At 45.4% G+C, this 21,474-nt stretch overlaps 1 protein-coding gene across 1 annotated transcript in view; it reads left to right on the forward strand.

Annotated features, from left to right (window-relative positions):
- Positions 1-21,474, forward strand: part of PIK3AP1 (phosphoinositide-3-kinase adaptor protein 1) — a 97,320-nt gene that overhangs the window by 56,363 nt on the left and 19,483 nt on the right. The window contains exons 5-11 of the mRNA XM_023754831.1: positions 369-511; positions 639-771; positions 2,982-3,178; positions 5,945-6,134; positions 15,343-15,438; positions 17,342-17,536; positions 19,473-19,538. Coding sequence (XP_023610599.1) covers positions 369-511; positions 639-771; positions 2,982-3,178; positions 5,945-6,134; positions 15,343-15,438; positions 17,342-17,536; positions 19,473-19,538 — 1,020 coding nt within the window. The remainder of the gene's footprint in view (positions 1-368; positions 512-638; positions 772-2,981; positions 3,179-5,944; positions 6,135-15,342; positions 15,439-17,341; positions 17,537-19,472; positions 19,539-21,474) is intronic.

Genomic DNA, 21,474 nt, shown 5'->3' on the forward strand with positions numbered 1-21,474 from the left:
GTGCCACCTACCAGGATCCCTCCCACCTTCTGGCAACCACTGGCCTTTATATAAATTGCTTTAAATTCAACTCTTCTTCCTATTTATTGTAGCACTGGACCTATAGTACTGAACAAACATGAAAATCATTCAAAAATTAAATTTCAGACCCAATGAGAATAATTCCTCTGACTCTGAGCCCTGTCATGTGCTAGTCTGCTCTTCATCTGTTTCTGTCCTTTCCCTCACTTCCCCACCCCCAGCTCACCTCCAAGTTCTTTCTTCCAGCCCCCAATTAATTTCTTCACCATTAAGACGAATCCATAAACACTTTTCCCTGGACACTTGTTCTTCCTGGGCACTTTTATAGTATCTTTTCTTCTGTTCAGCCCTTTCATCTGGGAATGTTTCTCTGAAGATATATTCCGGGGATTTAGTGGTGTGCGAAGCCAGTATCAGCTATTACACTGACATGGAAGAAATCGGGAATTTATTGTCCAATGCTGCGAATCCTGTGGAATTCATGTGTCAGGTAAAGATGTTGAAAGGAAACCTGAGTCTTCTGGACATGTAATTTCAGCTCCTGGTTTATCAGCCTTGAATCTGCTGGGTGGGGATAGCTTGATTTAAAATCTGACTGTCTTCACTTTTGTATTCAGGCCTTTAAAATTGTGCCCTACAACACAGAGACACTCGATAAACTGCTCACTGAGTCCCTGAAGAACAACATCCCCGCAAGTGGACTGCACCTCTTTGGAATCAACCAGCTGGAAGAAGAAGATATGATGACAAGTAAGTCAACAGTCAAACCTCAAGAAGCCATCCGTGGGTGATTCCAGTTTGCTTGTTCAGCATAGAGTCAACCCATACATCTGAGGGCTTCCTGCTCTACAGCCCTTCCTTTGAGAAGCATTCATTCCTCACTGGCTAGCCAGAGATTCTTCCACACTGTACATCTGAGTACCACACCCCCTTCCTAAAAAACCCTTTGTTCACAAGTCCAAACTCCTCAGCTTGCTTGTAAAATTCTTCCCAAGGGCTCCTGCTGCATTTCTGCTCTCATTTCTCTCTACTCGCTCCCTTGGCTTCTGCGCTCTGCTCTACAGAAGGTATGAACTCCTTTCACCTAATGAAAATTCTGCCCTGCCTCTTGCCACCTTGACTCGGGAATACAGTTCTTCCGGTTCTTCTTGACTGCCGTTTGCCTGGCTAAATTCTCTTCGTCTCCACATAGCAGCTTAGGTTGCACTTTCCCAGGAAGACTTCTGGAACCTTCAGTAGGTTTCATCTATGTGCTGGGGCTTTCCTAGCATGTTGGGTATCCAATGTCCTAGTGCTCCTCAGCTGTGTCTGTCTTCTTCGCTAGCTCAGTGAGGGCTGGGACTGTGCTTGGTGGCTCACTGTAGGCTCAAAACAAGTATTTGTTTGATGAGGAAGGAGCAGTCTTGGGTGCATGTGTGACATGGCTGGAGCTGGGAGAACCACTTGCATGGGGAGGGTGCGTGGCACGTTGGACAGGAGGCCTCTGATGGTGCTTCTGTGGACACCACTCTTCCTTCATGCCGTAGTTGCACTGCACAATGGGACCCGCGTCCTGGCTACCCTCTGCCTGTGTTCCATCCTTTCATAGCCTAAGAGAACCACAGGATGAGGTTAGATTGCCTTCAAGTCCTTCTCCTGGGAGCAATCTCCCGTTGCCTCTCCCCATTGTCCTGCTATGGAGTGTTCTTGCATCACTTCCAGCAGGTGTTAATATTCTCTATTCTTAAATGTGGGGCTCAGGAAGGAGTATGTCATAGCCTGACAATGTGGGATCCTGGGGACATTTTCAGACCCTTCATCCCAAGGATCATATCCTGGTGAACAGGTAGCTAGGTTTTTCTTATTTAAAAACATGTATATATTTATATATATGTACAGAAACATATATGTGTATTTATAGATACATATATCATCTATCTATCTGTCTGTCTAAATATTACTGTTGGGTTTAGAAGTCAACTTTTATGAAAACAAGACCAAAAAAAGATTTTTTTGTGTCTGTTTCTTGGTTGAATTTAACTTGCTGTATTCAGTTATTAGTAGGTAGAGGGAGTCATGGGAATCCAGTGACTCTCAGCAGTACTTTCTCACCAATCAGAGGTTAACATACGACTTAGAGTTCACATTGCATTAATAGGAACATTCAAAACCTATTTTAAACAAGGACCTTACTGAATACCATCCCATTAATCTTTCTAGTTCCCTTTAAGATTGTCTGGAAATACTTTCTCGTTCAAAACTAAGACCCAGGGAAAGACTAAGCAACATACTCAGGATTACTTGACATACTTTATGAAATTTGGAATAAGAGCTATGAAGATGGACTCATATATATATATATATGATGTTTTTTTTGAGTTCAGAGAGGAAAGGAGTGGGTGAGAGAGAGATAAAGACATCAATGATGAGAGAGAATCCTTGATCAACTGCCTCCTGCACATCCCCTACCGGGGATCGAGCCTGCAACCTGGGCATGTGCCCTGACCAGGAATCAAACCACAACCATCTGGTTCATAGGTTGACCACTCAACCACCGAACCATACTGGCCAGGCTGCTTCTTTTTTTTAAAGCACAAAACGATTGCTTTAAAATACCCTGAAATTTGCAGAGGAGGTCAAAACATGGTTCCTGTTGTACTTTGTGGCTGCTATTTACACCTTTAGAAAATCACATTTTGCATTAGTATTATTTCTCAGGATTCTCTGATCCTTTTAGAGAAAGAAGGTAGGGTATTATTAGATTTTCTAATCAATTAAAATATCATTTCTTCTGTCATCTGAGGGCATAATCTTCAGTGATGCCCTGAGGAAGTTGTCAGATGTTAAGTCAATCAACCAAGAAGTAACGATTGAGTGCCTGCTAGATGCCATATTAGGCATGCCAGCTTCGAATCCCAGAACAAGGGTGCCCTCTGCCTTCAATGTTATCTGCCCATTAAGTTTCCTGGACATTTTTTCAGATCAGAGGGATGAAGAGCTGCCCACCTTGTTGCATTTTGCTGCAAAGTACGGACTGAAGAACCTCACTGCTTTGTTGCTCACCTGCCCGGGAGCCCTACAAGCATACAGTGTGGCCAACAAACACGGCCACTACCCCAACACCATTGCCGAGAAACATGGCTTCAGGGACCTGCGGCAGTTCATCGACGAATACGTGGTAAGGTCAAGGCGGGAGAGGCCCCAGGATTGGAAATGCACTGTGTTGTCCTAGGGCTGCCTTTTCAGCAGAGACATGGTCAGATTTCATCTCTAGCATGTCCTCGTGTGGCTCTTCTGGCGGGGCCAGTACGTGTGGCCTTAAGAAATGAGCCCTGGAGCCCTGGCAGGTATGGCTGGGTGGGTTGGAGTGTCATCCCGTACACGGAGAGGTTGTGGGTTCTATTCCCAGTTGGGGCACATACCTAGGTTTTGGGTTCAATCCCTGGCCCGGTGGGGGCATGTGCAGAGGCAACTGATCAATGTTTCTCTCTTACATCAACATTTCTCTCTCCCCCCACTTCTCTTTTAAAAAAAATCAATGACTATGTCCTTGGATGAGAATAAAAAAAGAAGAGCCTTGGAGTCACATGGACCTGAGTCCAGGTTCCCATATTAACACTTGTCAGCCACATGATTTTGGACAAATCGTGTGTTCTCTCTCTCTCCCTCTCTCGCTCTCTCTCCTCAGTTTCCTAGTATTCAGAAGGAAGATAATCATAGCTCTACCCATATGTTATTTTGAGGATAAAAGGAAACAAGATAGGTAAGGTGCCGAGGCCCACCTTTAAAGAATTTAAAGAGGCGTTTGTGGAATGAATCCACTGAAGGTTTGATGCTGATTCCTCTTCCCCAATCACCTCCCCACCCACTTCCAAGGCACCTTGGTGGGATGCTCCCAGCTGCCTCTCCCACCATCAGGCTCAGATGTACTGCGTTAGGATTGGTTCCTTTCTCAGCAGAAAACACTATAAAACTCTGCACCTGAGGTTTCAGGACGTCCAACGTGAAGTCCCACCTTCTGCTGACAGCTCGTCTCTTTCTGAGCCTCTGCCTGTCTTACGGTAGATATGCCCAGCTTATCTGCTCATCTGGTTTTGGACCCTCAGATCCCACTTCATCACGACTTCTGGTCCTTCTTTGAGTGTAATCTCACCCCGTGGCTAGACTTTATTCCATACCCAGGATTGCTTCCATTGTCTTAGAGGCAGCTGCCCTTCCCCCTGACTCTACCCTTTTTTTTGTTTTCCTCCATTATCAGGACGTAGGAATACCTCGGCCTCTGGAATAGGGTTGTGACCTCAAAAGGAACAATAAACACAATCCTGTCTGGCTCTCTATCTCCAGACAGGAGTGAGCCCAACACCGCCCCAGAAACTGAACTCTGCTCTGTATTTGACAGTCTACAAAACAATGACTCGCTGTTGCACGTAGAGGGGTCTTTCCAAAGTCTGGGGGTGACTAAGTATGTTGAATGAATAGAATAATCTGAATGCCTGTTTGGGGCATCGTTGACATAAATGGGGCTACAGGTGCTCACAATCTGGGAGTGTTTACTCAGCTTTACTTTGAAGTCACAAATGTATAAAATGCAGTGTTTCATTCCCGTGCCAATAGTTTTTATTAAGGACAATACTGTGTTCATAGTAATCACTGCTACCTATTACATTTATTTGATTGGCAAATGCATGATCTCTTTTAATCCTTACCACAATCCTTTGAAGTTGACAATATTGTTCTCTCCCTCTAACAATCAAGAACAGGGCTTAGAAAGATGGAGTAACTATGCCTTGTGTCACACACTAGTAAGGGTGGAGCTAGGATTTGAACCTGGTTTTCTGCCAACGCCGGGGCTTGCTATCCTACTTACTGAATGTCACAGGGAGGTTGGAGGATGCATGTCCAGCTTGCACTGAAGTTAGTCTGGCTCACATTTCTCATTTCACCCTTGTTCTCTGGCTGTCATCCCCTTCAACCAATGCATCTTCAGCATTGTACCAAAAGGTTGTCCCTTCGTGTTGTTTATGACCTCTAAGAACTGTCCCATTTCCTCTTTCCACCAAATCAAAACCAAATGCCAGACCTTGAGTCTCCAACACTCACAGCTGCTACCTGGTCCACTCCTTGGGTCTCATTAGGAAACCAACACGGAGTGTCGATAGCAGATTCGCTCTCTCGGGGCAGCGATGATGAAAATGCGTGTCTCTGTGGGTTGATGCTGAAATAAGGATTGTGAAACACTGAAGTTTCTTACCATGAAAAGTTGTGCAGAGGTTTCAGAGAAGCCAGCTCTCCGGCTTCACAGTCACCTAGAGACCAGATGAGAGAGGGCAGCCGGCCCCACCATCTCTCCTGGCACACAGGGTATAAAGCCGAGGAGGCACTTTGGAGAAGGGCTCTGGAGCAGTCTGCCGGCAGGAGCGGGGACTAGTGAATGAGGTTCCTGAGGGACTCTGACTACACAGAAGTGCAAGCACACCTTAGCTACAGCCCATTTATCCCATTTGAACCTCCATGTGGCTCGTCAGTGAGGGTTACACCCTCTCGTGCCATTTGTTCCCTTTTGAGGAACCACTAGGGAGTAGTGGGAAGCTCAGCAGCCAGGACTGCAGGCCCCGTGTACGGTAAGGCAGTAGGTTTTTCTGAGCTTTGGTTTTCTCATCTGTGAACTCGAGAATGTCACGTCTCTCTCAAGCAGCGGTAGAAAGAATGACGTAGAATGTCCAGTCAAATACCCAACAGCGGACCTGGCCCACAGTAGGTGCTCATGAGGGGGTTGTACATTTGTATCGTCTGGTCTTTGGATCTTCACGAGAGTCTCCTGGATGTGTGGGTCTGTGCTTAGTGCTGGGGGCCAAAGCCCTGACCCATGGGAGCCTTTGCATTGCCAGTCACAAGCCCACTCGGGGTGCCTCAGTGTGCCTGTGGGTCCCCTGTTCTCTTTCAGGAAACTGTGGACATGCTGAAGAGTCACATCAAAGAGGAACTGATGCAAGGGGAGGAGGCCGACGACGTGTATGAGTCCATGGCCCACCTTTCCACAGACCTGCTCATGAAATGCTCTCTCAACCCGGGCTGTGATGAGGAACTGTACGAGTCCATGGCCGCCTTCGTCCCCGACGCCACTGAAGACCTCTGTAAGTAGCACAGCCCAGTTCTGCTTCCATGTTTCTGCTGACAAAAGGCTTTCTTCACTCTGGTGGATGGGGGAAGTCCCTGCTGACTGCCACCTGACCCCAGAGAGATGAAGATCCTGCTTTATGCAAAGTTAGAGCCGCCATCATGTGTTGAGACAAGCAGAATCCTTCTCCAAACTTCCTCTGCTGTGGCTATTGCGTGACTGGAAGTTTCAGCAAGGTCCTGGGAGTCAGAGCTGATGAAGGCATTGCCTTGTGATCTGAGACACTAAAACAGTGGCTTTCAATCCTGTCAGTCCCCACGGGCCCTATTTACAGTAAATAATTTTCTATGAATGCCCCCTTTACTACCCTGATGTGAGTTTCATATATAATATCACCTAGAAATCAAATATACACCCTAAGTAAAATAGGAATGAGAAATATAAAATAGAACTGATATAACAAAAAAGAGAGGCAATTCTCAGGCGTGCCTGCCCAGGAGGACATGATGGGATAGTTGGATACTGTGCCTGTGCTCAGAATCATTGCCAATGTTCGGCCTCACGTGCTGACCGACATGTATCTATTGCATCGGGGACTCAGATACTGCCAACAGTGTTGGCATCAGAACATGAATTTTCCTAAATGGTGAAAATTCAGTGCATACTAAAGCCATACAAAAATACAAGTTGTATTTATATACAAAGAAGTTTGCTTTTAGGGCTCAGAAAATGATAAGCAGATTGTTTATGGTAGCCGGATTTTATTGAATTGGTATATAATAAACTTATTTTCAAAATATATCTCTAGAACATGCTTTTTTGTGGTAAATTGCTTAACAGATTTTGCCCATTTTTGGTTACACTAATTATTTTCTTTTCATTGTAAAAGTAATACATTTTTATAAAAACTTGAAACAAAACAGAAATATATAACTGAGTTGTTATTAAAAGTCCATATAATTCTACCCAACCAAATCATTATAGCACTTGTAATAGTTTGGTGGGTATATTTGTTCATACCTTTCTTTGTGCTTTCTAATATTAAATAAAAATATAAACACATACGTTCAGACACACATATGTATAAATATGTATCATAAGCAGATTTTTAGCCTATCTGCATGTCTGGGGCAATATTTAAAAGCCATCAGGGACATGAAACACTTCCTGTGCAGGGCTGTCCCGCACATTGTGGGTGTCCAGTAGCTTTCCCCCTTGTTCTGCTAAACACCAATAATGTCCCTCCATCATGGAGACAACCCAAAACACTCTCATCGATTTTCCAAACGCCCTCTAGAGGGCAGTGCCGCTCCCCTTGAGAGCCACTGGTCTAAGTCATGTTGGTTCCAGTGTACACACTAGGGTTGAAGCAAGAGCACCTGCCCCCAGCCCTCTAAGAGCCTTCTTAATATGTCACCACCGTTTGCTTTCCAGTGCTAAGTACTCAAGACACTGCCTAAGACTTAACTCTCCTTTCCTATGGTGTAATGAATAGATTGAAGAAAGATAAGACAAAATACCCATCAACGTATCAGCTTTATTGGTGGAGGGTTTTCTGGAATGGGCTAGATTGAGCATTGCCAACTTGCAACCTGAGAAGACGACAGCAGGGCCCTGGGCCCCCAGAGAGGTGGGCCTGGTTTTCCCACCCATGAATAGACAAGCAGGCACCAAGAGGATGCCTTGCAACAGGAGGAGTGGGCGTATAAGGGGGCCAGAGGCAGACCCTGACACTAGCAGCACCCTTGACCCTGCAAACCCAGCACCTGGAAGGTGTGGTCCAACGGTTGTTAGGTGCTTGCTGGTGAGATTGGCTACTCCTCTGAGGGAGGGGGTAGAAAGAGGGAGAGAGTGGTAGAAGCTCCCTTTCAGCACCTGACTGGGAGGAATGGAAGGACTGGTGGGAGCTCTTTCCGAAAGAGCGTGACCTGGCAGGGAAGTGAGGAGAGAGGGTGTCACCCCCACCATCCCTATCCTCTATCTCATCAAATCCTTAAAGCACCTGTACAAGAATGTGTTATTAACCTGCATTTTATGAATGAGGACACTGCTGCACAGAGAGGTTACACAACTTTCCCAAAGTCTAACAATTGTTGGAGCCCAGATTTGAACCCAGGTCTCTCTGTCTCTAGGACCATATTCTTTATTCTGTGCCAGAAATTTCCATCCAACACCATGAAGTTTAGTCCTGGTTTCTTTTAGAAAAACCATTTAGTGGCTGCAGCCCTGCTTGGTCTTACTTCTTTTTAAAAAATCTTTATTGTTGAAAGTATTACATAGGTCCCCTTTTCCCCAAACACTGATCCTTGCCTCCTGTCCCCCGCCCCAGGCCTTCACCACTGTTGTCTGTGTCCGTGGGTTATGCATATATACATACATCGCTTCTCCCTATCGATCCTCCCCCGCTTTCCCTCTGAGATTCCGCAATCTGTTCTATGCTTCTATGTCTCTGGATCTATTTTGTTCATTAGATTCCATATATGAGTGAGATCATGTGATACTTGTCCTCCTCTGACTGGCTTATTTCACTTCCTGCTTGCTCTTTCTACGGCCCAGACATGAGCTTACATAGCCTCTGGTGCCCCCTGCCCTTGCACATCCATACATCTCCATGTACCCAGTAAGTATTTCTGGAGCATCTACTGGGTTTCAGCTATTCCCTTCTCCTGGAGTTGGAAAGACAAGGGGGGCGCCAAGACACAGTCCTTTCCAATCTGGGACAGAGACCCCTTCACAAAAGAACATTTGGAGAGCAAGTGTTGCCCAGTTGGGAAGCCAGAGACCATGCATCATCACTTCTGCCCTGCAAATAACATTTTAAGGAATATAGTGTTCTTTCATTCATTCACTTGCTCTCAGGACAAACATGGAGTGCAGGCTTTAGGTCAGCTCCTTACCGCGGCTTTGGACGTCATTTAACTGTGTTGGGACAAATCTGCCTCTTCTGACTTGAGTTTTGGAAAAGGGAGAGTAATGGGGCCCTCTTCTCCAAAGGGAGTCTAAAACAAACACTAAGTAGGAAGGTTGTCAGGGAAACTCATAATGTTGAATGGAGGGGGTCTAGGGAGCAAGGTTGGGTTCTGACCCTGAGATTTTTGATTCTACTCCAATCTGTCCTTCCCCCTGAATTTGTGTGGGTGAGTGCACACGCACACGCACACACATGCACACATGCACACACACGCACGCGCTTGCAAGCATACATGCACACATACACACGCACACACCCTCTCACATTCAGGATCTTTAGTTTAGATATGCTGCCACCAGGTGGCAATTACATTTCTATATTATCAAACCTTCAACTCTGCTCCCAATTCTCTTGAGAATTTTTTGTTCAAGATTTCACAGATTTAAACCATCAACACTCTCACCTTACTATATAAGAAATAAATGTCTTCACTAAGGTCAAGCTTATGCAAACACTAAATGAAAATCAAGACACACCTCCCTTTGGGTGTTTTCACTGTCTCCTGATCTTTTGCCCCTGCCCTTGCCTCAGAGAATGATACGGTGGTCCTGGTGGCCCTCTGACTTAGGTAATACACTTTGTTTGGAAAGGTTCCCTGAGGCTCTGGGTACTAAGGCCTCAGGAACCATTTCTGGGAGGCCCTTGTTCAACTGTTTCCAAGGTAATATGCTTGTGGATTTAGCTTTGCTTAAATATCTCAGAGGCTTGCCTTTCTTCAAAGGGGGAAAGGGGCAAAAGGTGAAATGTGTAATATCTCCCTCCTAGAAACTAAACTCACAGCAGTCACCCTAATCCATCCGAAAGGCTGTTCTGCTTCATGTGACTCCTGTCTTGAACTTTTCTTTTGCACCCCTGCTCCCTCCGCCGGGTTCTGCAGCTCAAGTTTGTGTGTGGCAGAGAGCTGACTTAGCCCTTAGCAACCCCCTTGGTAACTGGCGTCTTTGTAACAGGCCATCTCCAGTTTTTCTTTACCTGAGCTCTCCGATTACAGCCCCTCTCTGCAAGCTAGGTCCCCTCCAAGCTGGGGCACAGTGAAGGGCCTTGCAGCCCAGCCATGTCAGGTCTGAGCCCAGCTGAAGGAGGCGCCTTTGTAAGCAAAATTGTGGTTACTGATTTGCTTCTGGAACGTGCCGCCTGCCCTGTCTGCACTCTCAGGAGTCTTCTTTCCTGCAGCCGCTGAGGCTCTGCCATCCCCCTGCTTCCCATCTCGGGAAGACACTGGCTGCTGGAGCCAATAAATGCTTTAGGGGCAGGGGGCTGGGTGCAAGGCATGAGGTCTTACCAGCAAGGAACTCATTCTGTTCCTGTCCTGTCCAGGCCTGAAACTGACCCAGCAGGGCAAAGGGAGGCTCAGGGCACTTCCTGATGTCTGTTGCTTTTTGATCCTCCAAATGTGCAGGGAATTGTGTTGGGGGCATAGGTACACAGTGAAAGCTACTGGATTGAATGTTTTCAAGTTAATACGATAAAATCCTCACCACCATCATTCAACGTGCTCCCTCATGCTTTCCTTGGGCACTGCATGCTGACCACTGTGCGCTGTGCTTCTGTACACGCTTCTCTGGTTATCTGCTCCTCCCTCAGCTAGGAAGCATGCGCTATCCACAGTGCTGTACACAGTAGGTGCTCAACTGTTTCTTGACTTTGAGAGCACCAGGAAATAAGAAGCCATCCTAGACTTTGTGGGGTGGAACAGTTGGTTGACATTCCCTTTCCCGAGAGGTGGCAGTGAGACATCTGCTAGGTGTCCTGAGTGGGGGACTCCTCAGGGTGGAACCAACTCCTCAGCCGCTCCAGGTGGACTTGTCTTTCATGCCTCTGCACATCCCCTTGTGCTGTTCCTGCTGCCCGAGTTGCCCTTCTCTTTTCTCAGCTTGGGAGATGCCCCGATTCCCTCACAAAGCCCACATACCTCCACGCATTCATCTGTGTGCTCCTCGTTGGTTTGTGCACGCACACATTCATGCATTCAGCAGTGTTTACCGAACCCCTCGTGTGTTAAGTCGCCGTGCCAGGTGACAGAAGTCAGTCCAAAAGCCGAATGATCCCTGCCTTCCAGAGCTTCCCTTGCAGCAGGAGAGCTGGACGTTAAACAAAGAGCCCACCTAATGCAATATATAGCTACAAACCGTGACAGTGCCATGAAGGAAAAGGATACGGTGCCCGAGAGGGCAGCCATGGAGGTGAATGGTGGGGTGACTTAGCAAGTCATGGTGCTCACTGCACCCCACCGTGCACTCCTTCCTGCACGGCAGAGAGTCTGTGCTTGCCAGAGTACTGCATTGAAGCCCTTGTCTGCATCAGAACCCACAGAACTTAACTTGTTGCCTCTCCTAACCCCTTCACTCTTAGCCCCTTCTTTTTCATTGCCAACCATTCCTTAGCTGCTCTGATTTCAGACTGCCCTCCTCTCTATCTCTCTGCCCGTTTCTGTCTGTCTGTCTATCTTTCTGTCTTTCTGTCTCTGTTCCTCTCCTACTGCAACTCTCCCTCCCCCATCTCTCTTTTTGTTTCTTTCTGTATATATGTGACTCTCCCTCTCTCTCTCTCTGTCTTTCTGTCTCCTTCCCATTACATCTCCACTGGGGTATGGGAAGGTTGGACTTTCTCATTGACATGGTCAATCTAAGCATCGATTCCACCTAGAAACCAGTCAGGTCTCAGGTTACCTGCAAAGGGGCAGTCACGCTGCTCCTGCCTCTGAGGCTCTTTTTGGCCATGAAAATACTGGAACAACACTCCGTTGGCCTGCTTTCAGGGGTTGAGAGCTTTTCCAGAAGAACAGTCTCTCAGTATCTGACGTTTTACTGTATTATGTACCCAGATTAGGTTTTATATTAAATTAACAACACGTAATCTGAATGGAGTTTCTACTGCAGCTAAGTAATCTAGATTTGTGTCCCATGAGGAGTATCACCTGGGCTTCTTTGCAAATTCATTATTCCTCTGGACTGATTCCCGAATTAAGTGCCTGCCAGGCTTCCTCTCATCTGTTCATGCGTCTTTCCTCCCGGGAAAGGGTTCGTTCTGATGGACTCCCTCAGTAAAATACAGGATAACTCCGCAGCTGCCTCTTCCCGGAGGAGACTGTGGCCCCGGAGGCTCCTTGTGTTTTTATCTCTTTCCTCTCCGCTGAAATGAAAGAACGTCACGCTTTCTCCTTAGACCAGCAGGTTTCGGCACATTTCAGTTTATTTTTAACTGGCGAGGGATGAAGGTTAAGCACTTGGAATCTGAAGTACAAACCCCAAGCATCCAGGAATGCAGGGATTTACTGTCCTGCTTTCCTTTACAAAATGTCCTTGGTCCCTGCACCTCAGAATTTTCTGTGTTTCAGTCACTCGTGTGTGGCTCACGGTGTGCCTGGTTGTATGTACTCTTGGGTTGTCAAATTTAGAGTTTGAGAGAATCTTATTGCTGCTCATGAACTCCTTCAGTGAGGGACTTTTTATTTTCTTTATTATTGTAAAGGTAGTTTCTACTACTACTAGGACTTACTGCCTGAGATAGGTATGGTAATAGTGTCTTAAACATAATTTCAAGTGCCAGTGTCAGTTAGCTGGTATTGAGTAGCTGTGGAGCTGTGTTGAGAAGAATTCTGAGGCCAGGAACGATGCTATGATGGATCAGTAATGTTTGCCGTAAGTATAGAATAGGGACATGGAGGCCAATGTATGTATTTGCTGTTCCTGGTCTAATTCAAAGATATTTACATTCAATTTGGTATGAAAAGAACCATTTTATTTAAAATATAAATGGCAATAAGATCAATTTCAGGTAACTTCATTGAAGGCAGTGCACATCCAGAGACTCAATAGAGACCAGTCCCTGTATCAGGCCAGGGCTGCTGAGTCCTCTGTGGACATGATGGTCTTGCTTGAATTGAGTGTGTCCTACTCCCAGGCTGACGGTACTGATAATTTGGTCCCAGCTGTGGTAAGCAGAATAATGTCCCTGAGTCTGTGAATATGCTCGGTTACATCGCAAAGAATTACAGTTGCAGGTGGAATTATCAGCTGGCCGTAAGATAAAGGGAATGTACTGGATTATCGGGGTGGGTCCAGTGTAATCACAGAGTCCTTAAAAATGGAAGAAGAAGTCAGAGATGGCGCCATGAGGAGGACTTGGTTCAGCCGAGCTTTCTGCCCAACGCTGCTGGCTTTGAAGCTGGAGGAAGAGGGCCTGGTGCCAAGGAAGGAAGGCAGCCTCTGGAAGCTGGAAAGGTCAAGGAGACAGACGCTCCCCTCGAGCTCCTGGAAAGGGATGTAGTCCCGCCAAAACCTTGAGATTACCCCAGTGAGCGCCATTTCAGACTTCTGAGCTACCGAATTGTAAGATAATATGTTATGTTCTTGTTTTAAGCCACTAAGCTTGTGGCAATTTGTTACAACAGCAAGAAACCAATACACTGTCTAGGTTACCTCAATATAATGACAATGATTACCACTAATTTCTAGTGCCTGGCACTGTTGATAAGCATTTTATGAGCATTGTCTCAATTGGCACATACAGTCTTCCTATGAGGTAGATACTGTTATTTATCCCCACTTTACAGATGGAGATATAGAGGCTCAGTGATAGCAAGTAGCTTGCCCAAGGATGCAGAGCTAGTAAGTGTCAGAACCAGGGCTTGAACCTAGGTCTCCAGGATACCAAAGACCATGCCTCATTCACAACCCTCAGGCCCTTTCCTGAACCACAGGACTCAAAAGGCATTTGCATTTGAAAGAATAGGCTTAATTTTAAAATATGTGACCATGGCATTGTTTATAACAGAAAGAAAAAATGGAATCATGTACAACAAAGAGTAGATCAATTGTGGTTTATTTAAAAACGGAACATTATGCAACAATTGGAAAGAATGTATGTGTTAAAGCCACTTCTAGCAACATAGTACCACCTCAAAATCCTAATAATACCATCTCAAAAGCAAAACAAGAACTTGGATTTTAGGTCACCCATGTAATTGGTTCATTACAAGGAGAAAGCACCTTGACCTTCGGCTTTCACTATTAAGCATAAGCCCATGGAGACGAAAACTGTGTGAAAACCATTCAGTTACCACAGTAAATCCACTTAAACCTGAGCAACCAACCGTACAGTACTTTATGACTTTGAAATATGTGTTTTGGAGTAAAATTTCAGCCTTGTGTTTAAAGTAGAGCTTTGATGCATATAAGCATAACCAATGGACACAAGACACTGGGGGGTAGGAGAGGCTAGGGGAAAGTCAAGGGGAAAAAAAAAAGGAGACATATGTAATACTCTTTGTAATACCTTAAGCAATAAAATTAAATTAAAAAGAAAATAAAGTAGAGCTTTGATATTATCAAGAGGTTGTACTCACTATGTCATATTACACAATTACTGAGGACTTACTTGCTTAAGCAAAATATGTAGATTGAAGTTGAATAGTAAACTTTCAGAAAAAATGGTTTGAATTTCATTATTATACACACATATACTGTTTCCTCACTACTTTGATCTTTGGGGACCAGTTAAAGACAATCTGGTGAATTTGTATGAGGAATTCTATGCAATACCTTATATCACACTTACAAAGAATACTAATTCACCAGATTGTATACTCTTCAACTTCAAACTATATTCTAACCTTTTGAGCCCTGTGGTCCAGGAAAGGGCCTGAGGATTGTGAATGTTGCTCTTCTTTATACTCCACATTTACTCTGTGTTCTTATTGAGTAGTTGGATGGATGGATGGATGGATGGATGGATGAATGAATCCTATATAATAAAAGTGTAATATGCTAAGTGTCTGACCAATCGGTTGACTCGACCGCTCAACCAGTTGCTATGATGTGCACTGACCACCAGGGGCAGACGCTCAGACTGGTAGTTAGCTTGCTGCTGGGGTCTGGCTGATCAGGACTGGGTAAGAGGGCCAGACATGCCCTGGAGCCTTCCTGCGGTCCCTTCCCGGATGGCCAACCTCCTGTGGTCTCTCCCCAATCAGCTGGCTGCCACCGCCCTGATTGGGACTGGGCAAGATGGCCATGATTGGCCCTGATCACTGGCCAGGCCGAGTGACTCCACCCATGCACGAATTTGTGCACCAGGTCTCTAATGGATAGATAAGTATGATGGATAGATGAGTAGATGAATAGATTAATGAATTCTTGAATCTCTTGGTTCATGATCTCTTGATTTGTTAAAATTTCTATATTCATCTGAAAAATCTCCTTGCTTGTGTGGAAGAACAACTTATTACCTCTTAGTCTCCTTTTCCTTCTAGATGTTGAAATGCTTCAGGCCAGTACATCTAACCCAATCGCTGGAGAAAGTTTCTCCCGGAACACTAAGGACTCTATGATCCGCAAGTTTTTAGAAGGTAAATTGTAGCTATGAGCAGAGAAGCAAAAGAGAGAAAGAAAAACACATGTAAGACATTGCCTGGTTACATCTGAAAGTTGCTCCACTCAAGGAATGGGCTTCCATGTACATGGCATATGGGTGATTGAAGGCATTCTACCCCACTGGCTCTCCCATCAGCCTGTTACAAGGAGGCCAGAAATTCCCACCACTGCAGCAATTCATCTGGATAAACAAGTTGCCTTCAGCAAGACCTTTTTTTTTTTAAATGCACATGTTTATTTTTATTTAATCAAAATTTATTGAGTACTAACTATGAGCAAATCACTATTGTGGATGTTGGGCTGGGGGACACAAAGAAAAATAAGATTTGATTTACTTTCTCTTTGATGAAGGAGAATATGCACCACTATTATTAAGTTGAGGCTGAATTGCATAGTGGCTAAGAACACAGCCTCAATTCCTCCTCAGTTAGCAGGAAAAACTTGGGCAAGTTACTCAACTCCTTTGTATCTCAGTTTCCCCAGTTGTAAAGTCAGATGAATGCTGTGAGAATTAAATGAGTTATTGTACATTAGGCCTCAGAGCAGGGCCAGAACTAGAACAGGTAATAAAGGTGTATTATTGTTGTTATTCTTTTCTTATCATTATTGAAGGTGTCAAAGGTGGAAAGTGTTAAGTTATATGACTAATTCCTTAACTCTGTTCAATCATTTATAATTTATAGTGGGGTCTATTGGTCAAATAGGTGTAGAAGACAGGGTGCTAAGAACACAGGATGGGAAAAATAGTTTTGACAGCAAAGAGCAAAGAAAAGTTGTATTAGTAGGCAAATCACGGGGAAGTCAAGAGCAGTCTCCCCACAGCTCAGAAAATGCAATGAAAAATCCCTAATAAATACTAGATTAGAACTCCCATAGGAAGAAGACCCAAGCTTCGTTAATCCCTGCATCTCAATCAGGCATTTCATATAGATTTGTTGGCTGAATGGTGCTAGAGAGAAGAAGGAAGGGAAAGGAAAGCCCCTACTATGAGTATACACTGAGCAGGGTGCTTTCCCTTTATTATCTCATTTTCTCCTCACAGTATTCCTGTGCATAGGTCTCAGAGGGAAATCAGGCTCAGAGAACATGTTACATAACATGTTCAAGGTCACACAGCTCTCATGTATGAGCTGTGGCTGGCATACAGGTCTGCTGAGATTCCCGAAGCCAAGAGGACCTTGTGTTCGGGTCTGAGCACAGAGCATTTCAGCCTGTTACCGGGAAGGAGGCAGAGAAAATCTGAGGGACAGAGGGTGGGAGGCAAGCTTCAGTCCTAAGTCCTTTGGTCACTGGGGAGCAGAGTGGCGGCGAAGGTTGCGAGAGAGGCAGTAGAGCTTGCTGGTTAGGAGCACAAGCTCTGGAACCAGTTTTCCTGGGCCCCAATCTGGCTCTAAGCGACTCTGAGCAAGTTATTTAAATCCCCAAGGCCCCAGGTTCTTTACCTGCAAAATGAGAATAATGATTACAGTTACTCCTCAGCGTTGTTGTACAATCAAAGGAAATGATGTGGGTAATACACTTGGAGCAGTGCTGGGCCCAGAGGAAGTCCCTGGGAGGGGTTTGCTATAGTCATCTTGATGCTGAAGGTGAGGGTGCTGGCGCTGTTGGTGGTGAGGCCTCCGAGCCACCCTCACAGTGCTGCCCAGACCCAGGGGTTGGTTCCAAGTGTCCTTGGGCTTTAGGGCTGTACTCCCCTTGCCTTAGTTCTAATGGGATGGATAACCGAGTCTCAGCAGTAAAATTAAGATGCTAGAGCCGAGAGCTCACTTCCTTTTGCTGCATTGATGGGGGCAAATGAAGGTGGCATCAGTGTTTTCTCAGTTGCTTTGCATGGGGTTCTCAACCACTGCTTTCAGTCACCTTTTACTGTGTTTCTAGGCAATAATGTGGGCATCGCCCCTTTGGAGAAGGAGCCGTCCCATCATGACCCGGAAGATGTTTATCACACAGTGGATGATGATGAGGCCTTTTCCCTGGACCTGGCCAGCAGGCCCCCCGTCCCAGTGCCCAGGCCAGAGGCCAGTGCTTCTGGTGCTCACCAGGTGCCCGACAATGAACCGTACATTTCCAAAGGCAAGTGTGGCAGGGAATAAGGCCTAGGGGCATATTCAGGGCTGCTCAGCAGGAAGTCCCTAGATCCTCTAGCTTCTGAACCAGCATCACTCAGATGGTCTGAGGGTCTCCAACCACCCACAAGGGACAGGTCAGAGCTTGGGGCAGATTCCAGAACTAGACTAGGGGCAATAATCAGATTCAGTTCTGGCCTCCCTGAAAGCATTCGTACACAGTATGAAGACAGAGGTACACAAGTTTCCTGGGAGTCCACAAGACAAGAATCCTGCTAAATTTTTATCTCTTGAAACTCTTATTATTATTAATTCTTAATAGCGAACATTTATTGAAATACACCAAGAGTGCTCTATCCAGAGCATGTCATTTAATCTTTACAATAATCTATTAGGTATGGACCATTATCATACCCATTTTACAGATGAGGAAAATGGAGGCTTATAGAAGTCGGTTGATTACCATATAGCAGAGCCAGGATTTGAACATAGACTACTTGTGCTTGGATCCTTGTCCCAGATCTGCTTGTAAGGGAACCAATGAAGAGACATGCAAATAGGCCTAAATGGCAGAGGGTGAATGTTGAAAGTATTAAAGATGTCCCCCTTCCCCTCCATTCCACCGACCACACCTTCCTCCCCCGGCATGCCCCACTATTGTCTGTGTCCATGGGTGAAGGATGAGGTGTGGATGGCACAGCTCATTTCGGGGAGGCAGTTAGAACAGGGGCATGGGTGATTCCTAAAGAGCACTAACGGACTTGCTAAGAAACGGTGGGTAAGCAAAGGGAAGGAGAGAGGAGATGACAAGAAGGGCAGTGGTTTGGAAACCTGAAAACCTGGGTTCATGCCCTAGCCCTTACATTTACCAGCTGCACAGTATAGGACACTGGGTAAGTCATTGCACTCTCTTTAGCTTCCTCATCTACAAAATGGGTATCATAATAATATATGCATGCACTGATGAATATATCATATTAATGCATAATAATACTCTCTATAGCCTTATTGTAAGAGTCAAATGAAATAATACACGGGGAACTACTTTATAAACTGTAAAGCACTGTACTGATTTAAGTCGTGTTAAGTAGCATGTCTAGGTATTACTGTCCTATCAGCATCAATTTCAAGGTTTAGATATGAATAATAATAATCAAAGCTACAATTGAGAGCTTACATGTGCCAGGCACTTGTCTAAGTACTGTCCATGTATTCACTCATGTAATCCCCACAACAACCCAACAAGGAAGATACTGTTATCATTCTCATTCTACAGACAGCAAAACTGAGGCCAGGAGAAGTCGAGCCTCTGTGTAAGATCACATGGCTCGTAAGTGCAAGCCGGAATTAGAACCCAGGTACTCTTGTGCAGAGCCCAGGGAGTCTTAACCACTGTGCAGACCACTAGGTGGCCATTTGTCACTTAAGTTTTCCCCTATTAGCCTTTATGGGTCTGCCACTCATGAGTGACTTCATCTAAATTCCTTTGGAGCTGTGCCCATTGCACCTGTTCCACAGCTCCGAGTTCTGTCTTATGCCACTCGCTGACATGTTAAGTGGCACTTCCTTTTATTTGCAAGCTTCAAGGTGTTCCATGGCTCGCTTCAGGCATTCGGGGATCCAGTACATGTCGTTTACATCACCCTTCTCTGTAATGATCTGGCTTTGTCTTTCTGGGTTTGAGACCTTGTCTGTTTGGTTTGTCCTCAGCGCCTAATCCCTGCAACTTCTGCTCATTAGTTGCTCCTCTGAGAGTTTTGATTTACATAATAATAATACGTAAATATGTAATAATATGCATACAGTAGTCCAAGGTGTGAGGTCATTATGATTATTAATTTTGAACAAGGTCTTGGTAATTTTTGTAAATGTGTAAGACATTTTAAAGCCCTTTAGAAAGAGATATGATTTGGCTTTTACCTAGAATACTGTTTATCTCACAGTTTTTGCAGAAAAAAGTCAAGAGCGGCCTGGGAATTTCTATGTTTCCTCAGAGAGCGTCAGGAAAGGTAAGCCAGTTGTCCTCAGCTCCCTTCTGTCTAACCTGAACTTCCAGCGGGTAGAAGTGTTAACGTTTCAGTGATTCCCTGGTGTCAGGGCAAATCCTTAGTTGGCATTGATAAATAGGGAGGGCCTGGAGATACCTGGGGTGGAGCTGCCTGAGAATCCCGTACTGATGGGAACGGGAGGGGAGAAGAGATTGGGGTTCCCACAAATATTGTAGGAATTGATCACACCGGGGATAGTAACACTCTAGAAAGTGTCTGTAACAGCAGACAAAAGTATAATCTGAACATTGAGTTCAATCTCAACAGGTTGAAAGTGGGTGGCCCAGCACTCAGTCTTGACCCGATGATAAAATCCCACCATGTTACTTACCCATCTATCCTAGCTAAACTATATGTCAATGCAACTACTTTTAAAAATTTATCTTTATCGTTGAAAGTATTACAGATGTCCCCCTTTGCCCCCTTCCACCTGACCACCCCCCCCCCACCCCCCAGCCTACCGCACTATTTTCTGTGTCCATGGGTTATGTATTCATGCATATAAGCTCCTTGGTTAATCTCTTCCCATATCCCACATCCTGCACCCTCTTCCTTCTGAGATTCGTCAGTCTGTTCCATGCTTCCATGTCTCTGGATCTATTTTGTTCATCAGTTCATTTTGTTCATAAGATTTAACATACATGTGAGATCATGTGATACTTGTCTTTCTCTGGCTTATTTAAGAGACATTTGCTTGCCATTGGGTAGCATCTTTCTTATTTTTAAAGACTTTTTTAAGGAAGCTTGAGGAGATAGGTGCTCTTTTCTTTTTGATCAATTTCCTTGTGCTAACAGAGGCATTCCATGTTATCCCATTGATGATTCTTTAGAAAAGGAGCAACGGCACCCTCTAAGCATTGGAAGGCATCCCTGAGGTTGTAGATTGGAATTGGTTGACTTGTACATTTTGTTTTTCCCCCACACTTTATCTCGCAATACACTTCAGGAGGGCGAACCCGGGAGAAAGGCATGTGAGTGTGTGCAGACAGATGAGCGAATAGTTGGGAAGACTGATGGATAAACTCCCCTGAACCTTTTTTGAATACCCCCTGGGGAAACCACCTCTCTTTTTTCCTTCTTGCCATCTCCCTGAATCAGTGCCCAAATCGGGTCCTGCTAGAGAAATGTAGAATCGAGGATAGCTCCACATGAACCGAGCAGTCAAATGTCAAGTTGTCTTCCCATGTTCCAGGGGCCCCATCACCTCTGCAAGTAGCTCAGTCCCCACAGAACGTAGTGGAGTCACAGCCTGGGGGGGAGAGAGGGGTTCACTTCCTATTTCCCTCGAATCTCCAAAGCAGAGAGCTATGAATTTGTAATGTGGAGGAGAGGTTGGCACAACCCAAGGAGAGCCCGCTGGGAACCAGCACCTAATTTACACCTGGTGACGTTGGCCCTGGGTCATGATTCCATTGGCATGCCAGTCTCCTCGGGCATTTGATGCCCATAGGTCCACCATCCTTGTGCTCCATGCTGCTCAGAGGCAGGGAGGATGGGGAGAGCTGGGAGAGTGGGAAAGCATCCTGGCTAGACTTCCCTGTAAATTCCCTTCTGGGAGTGGATTCTAGTCTAAAGCAGTGGTTCTCAACAGGGGGTGCTTTTTCCCAGGACAGTTGGTAATGTCTGGGACATTTTTGGTTGTCACAGCTGAGAAAGGGGGTGTTATTGGCATCTAGTGGATAGAGGCCAGGGACGATGCTAAACATCTTGCAGTGCACAAGACAGTCTCCCAACGACAAAGAATTAGTCCAGAATGTCCCTAGTGCCTAGGTTGAGAGATGCTGGTCTAAAGGCCTCTCAGTAATGCAGGCTTGAGGGATTTCACTTACTCATCAGCAGATTTCTGACCTCCCTAAAATGTTGTGGCCTTTTCTACTTTTGTGTAATAGGCTTTGAC

The sequence above is a fragment of the Myotis lucifugus genome, unplaced genomic scaffold (assembly GCF_000147115.1).
Source record: "Myotis lucifugus unplaced genomic scaffold, Myoluc2.0 scaffold_66, whole genome shotgun sequence".
Taxonomy (NCBI): Eukaryota; Metazoa; Chordata; class Mammalia; order Chiroptera; family Vespertilionidae; genus Myotis; species Myotis lucifugus.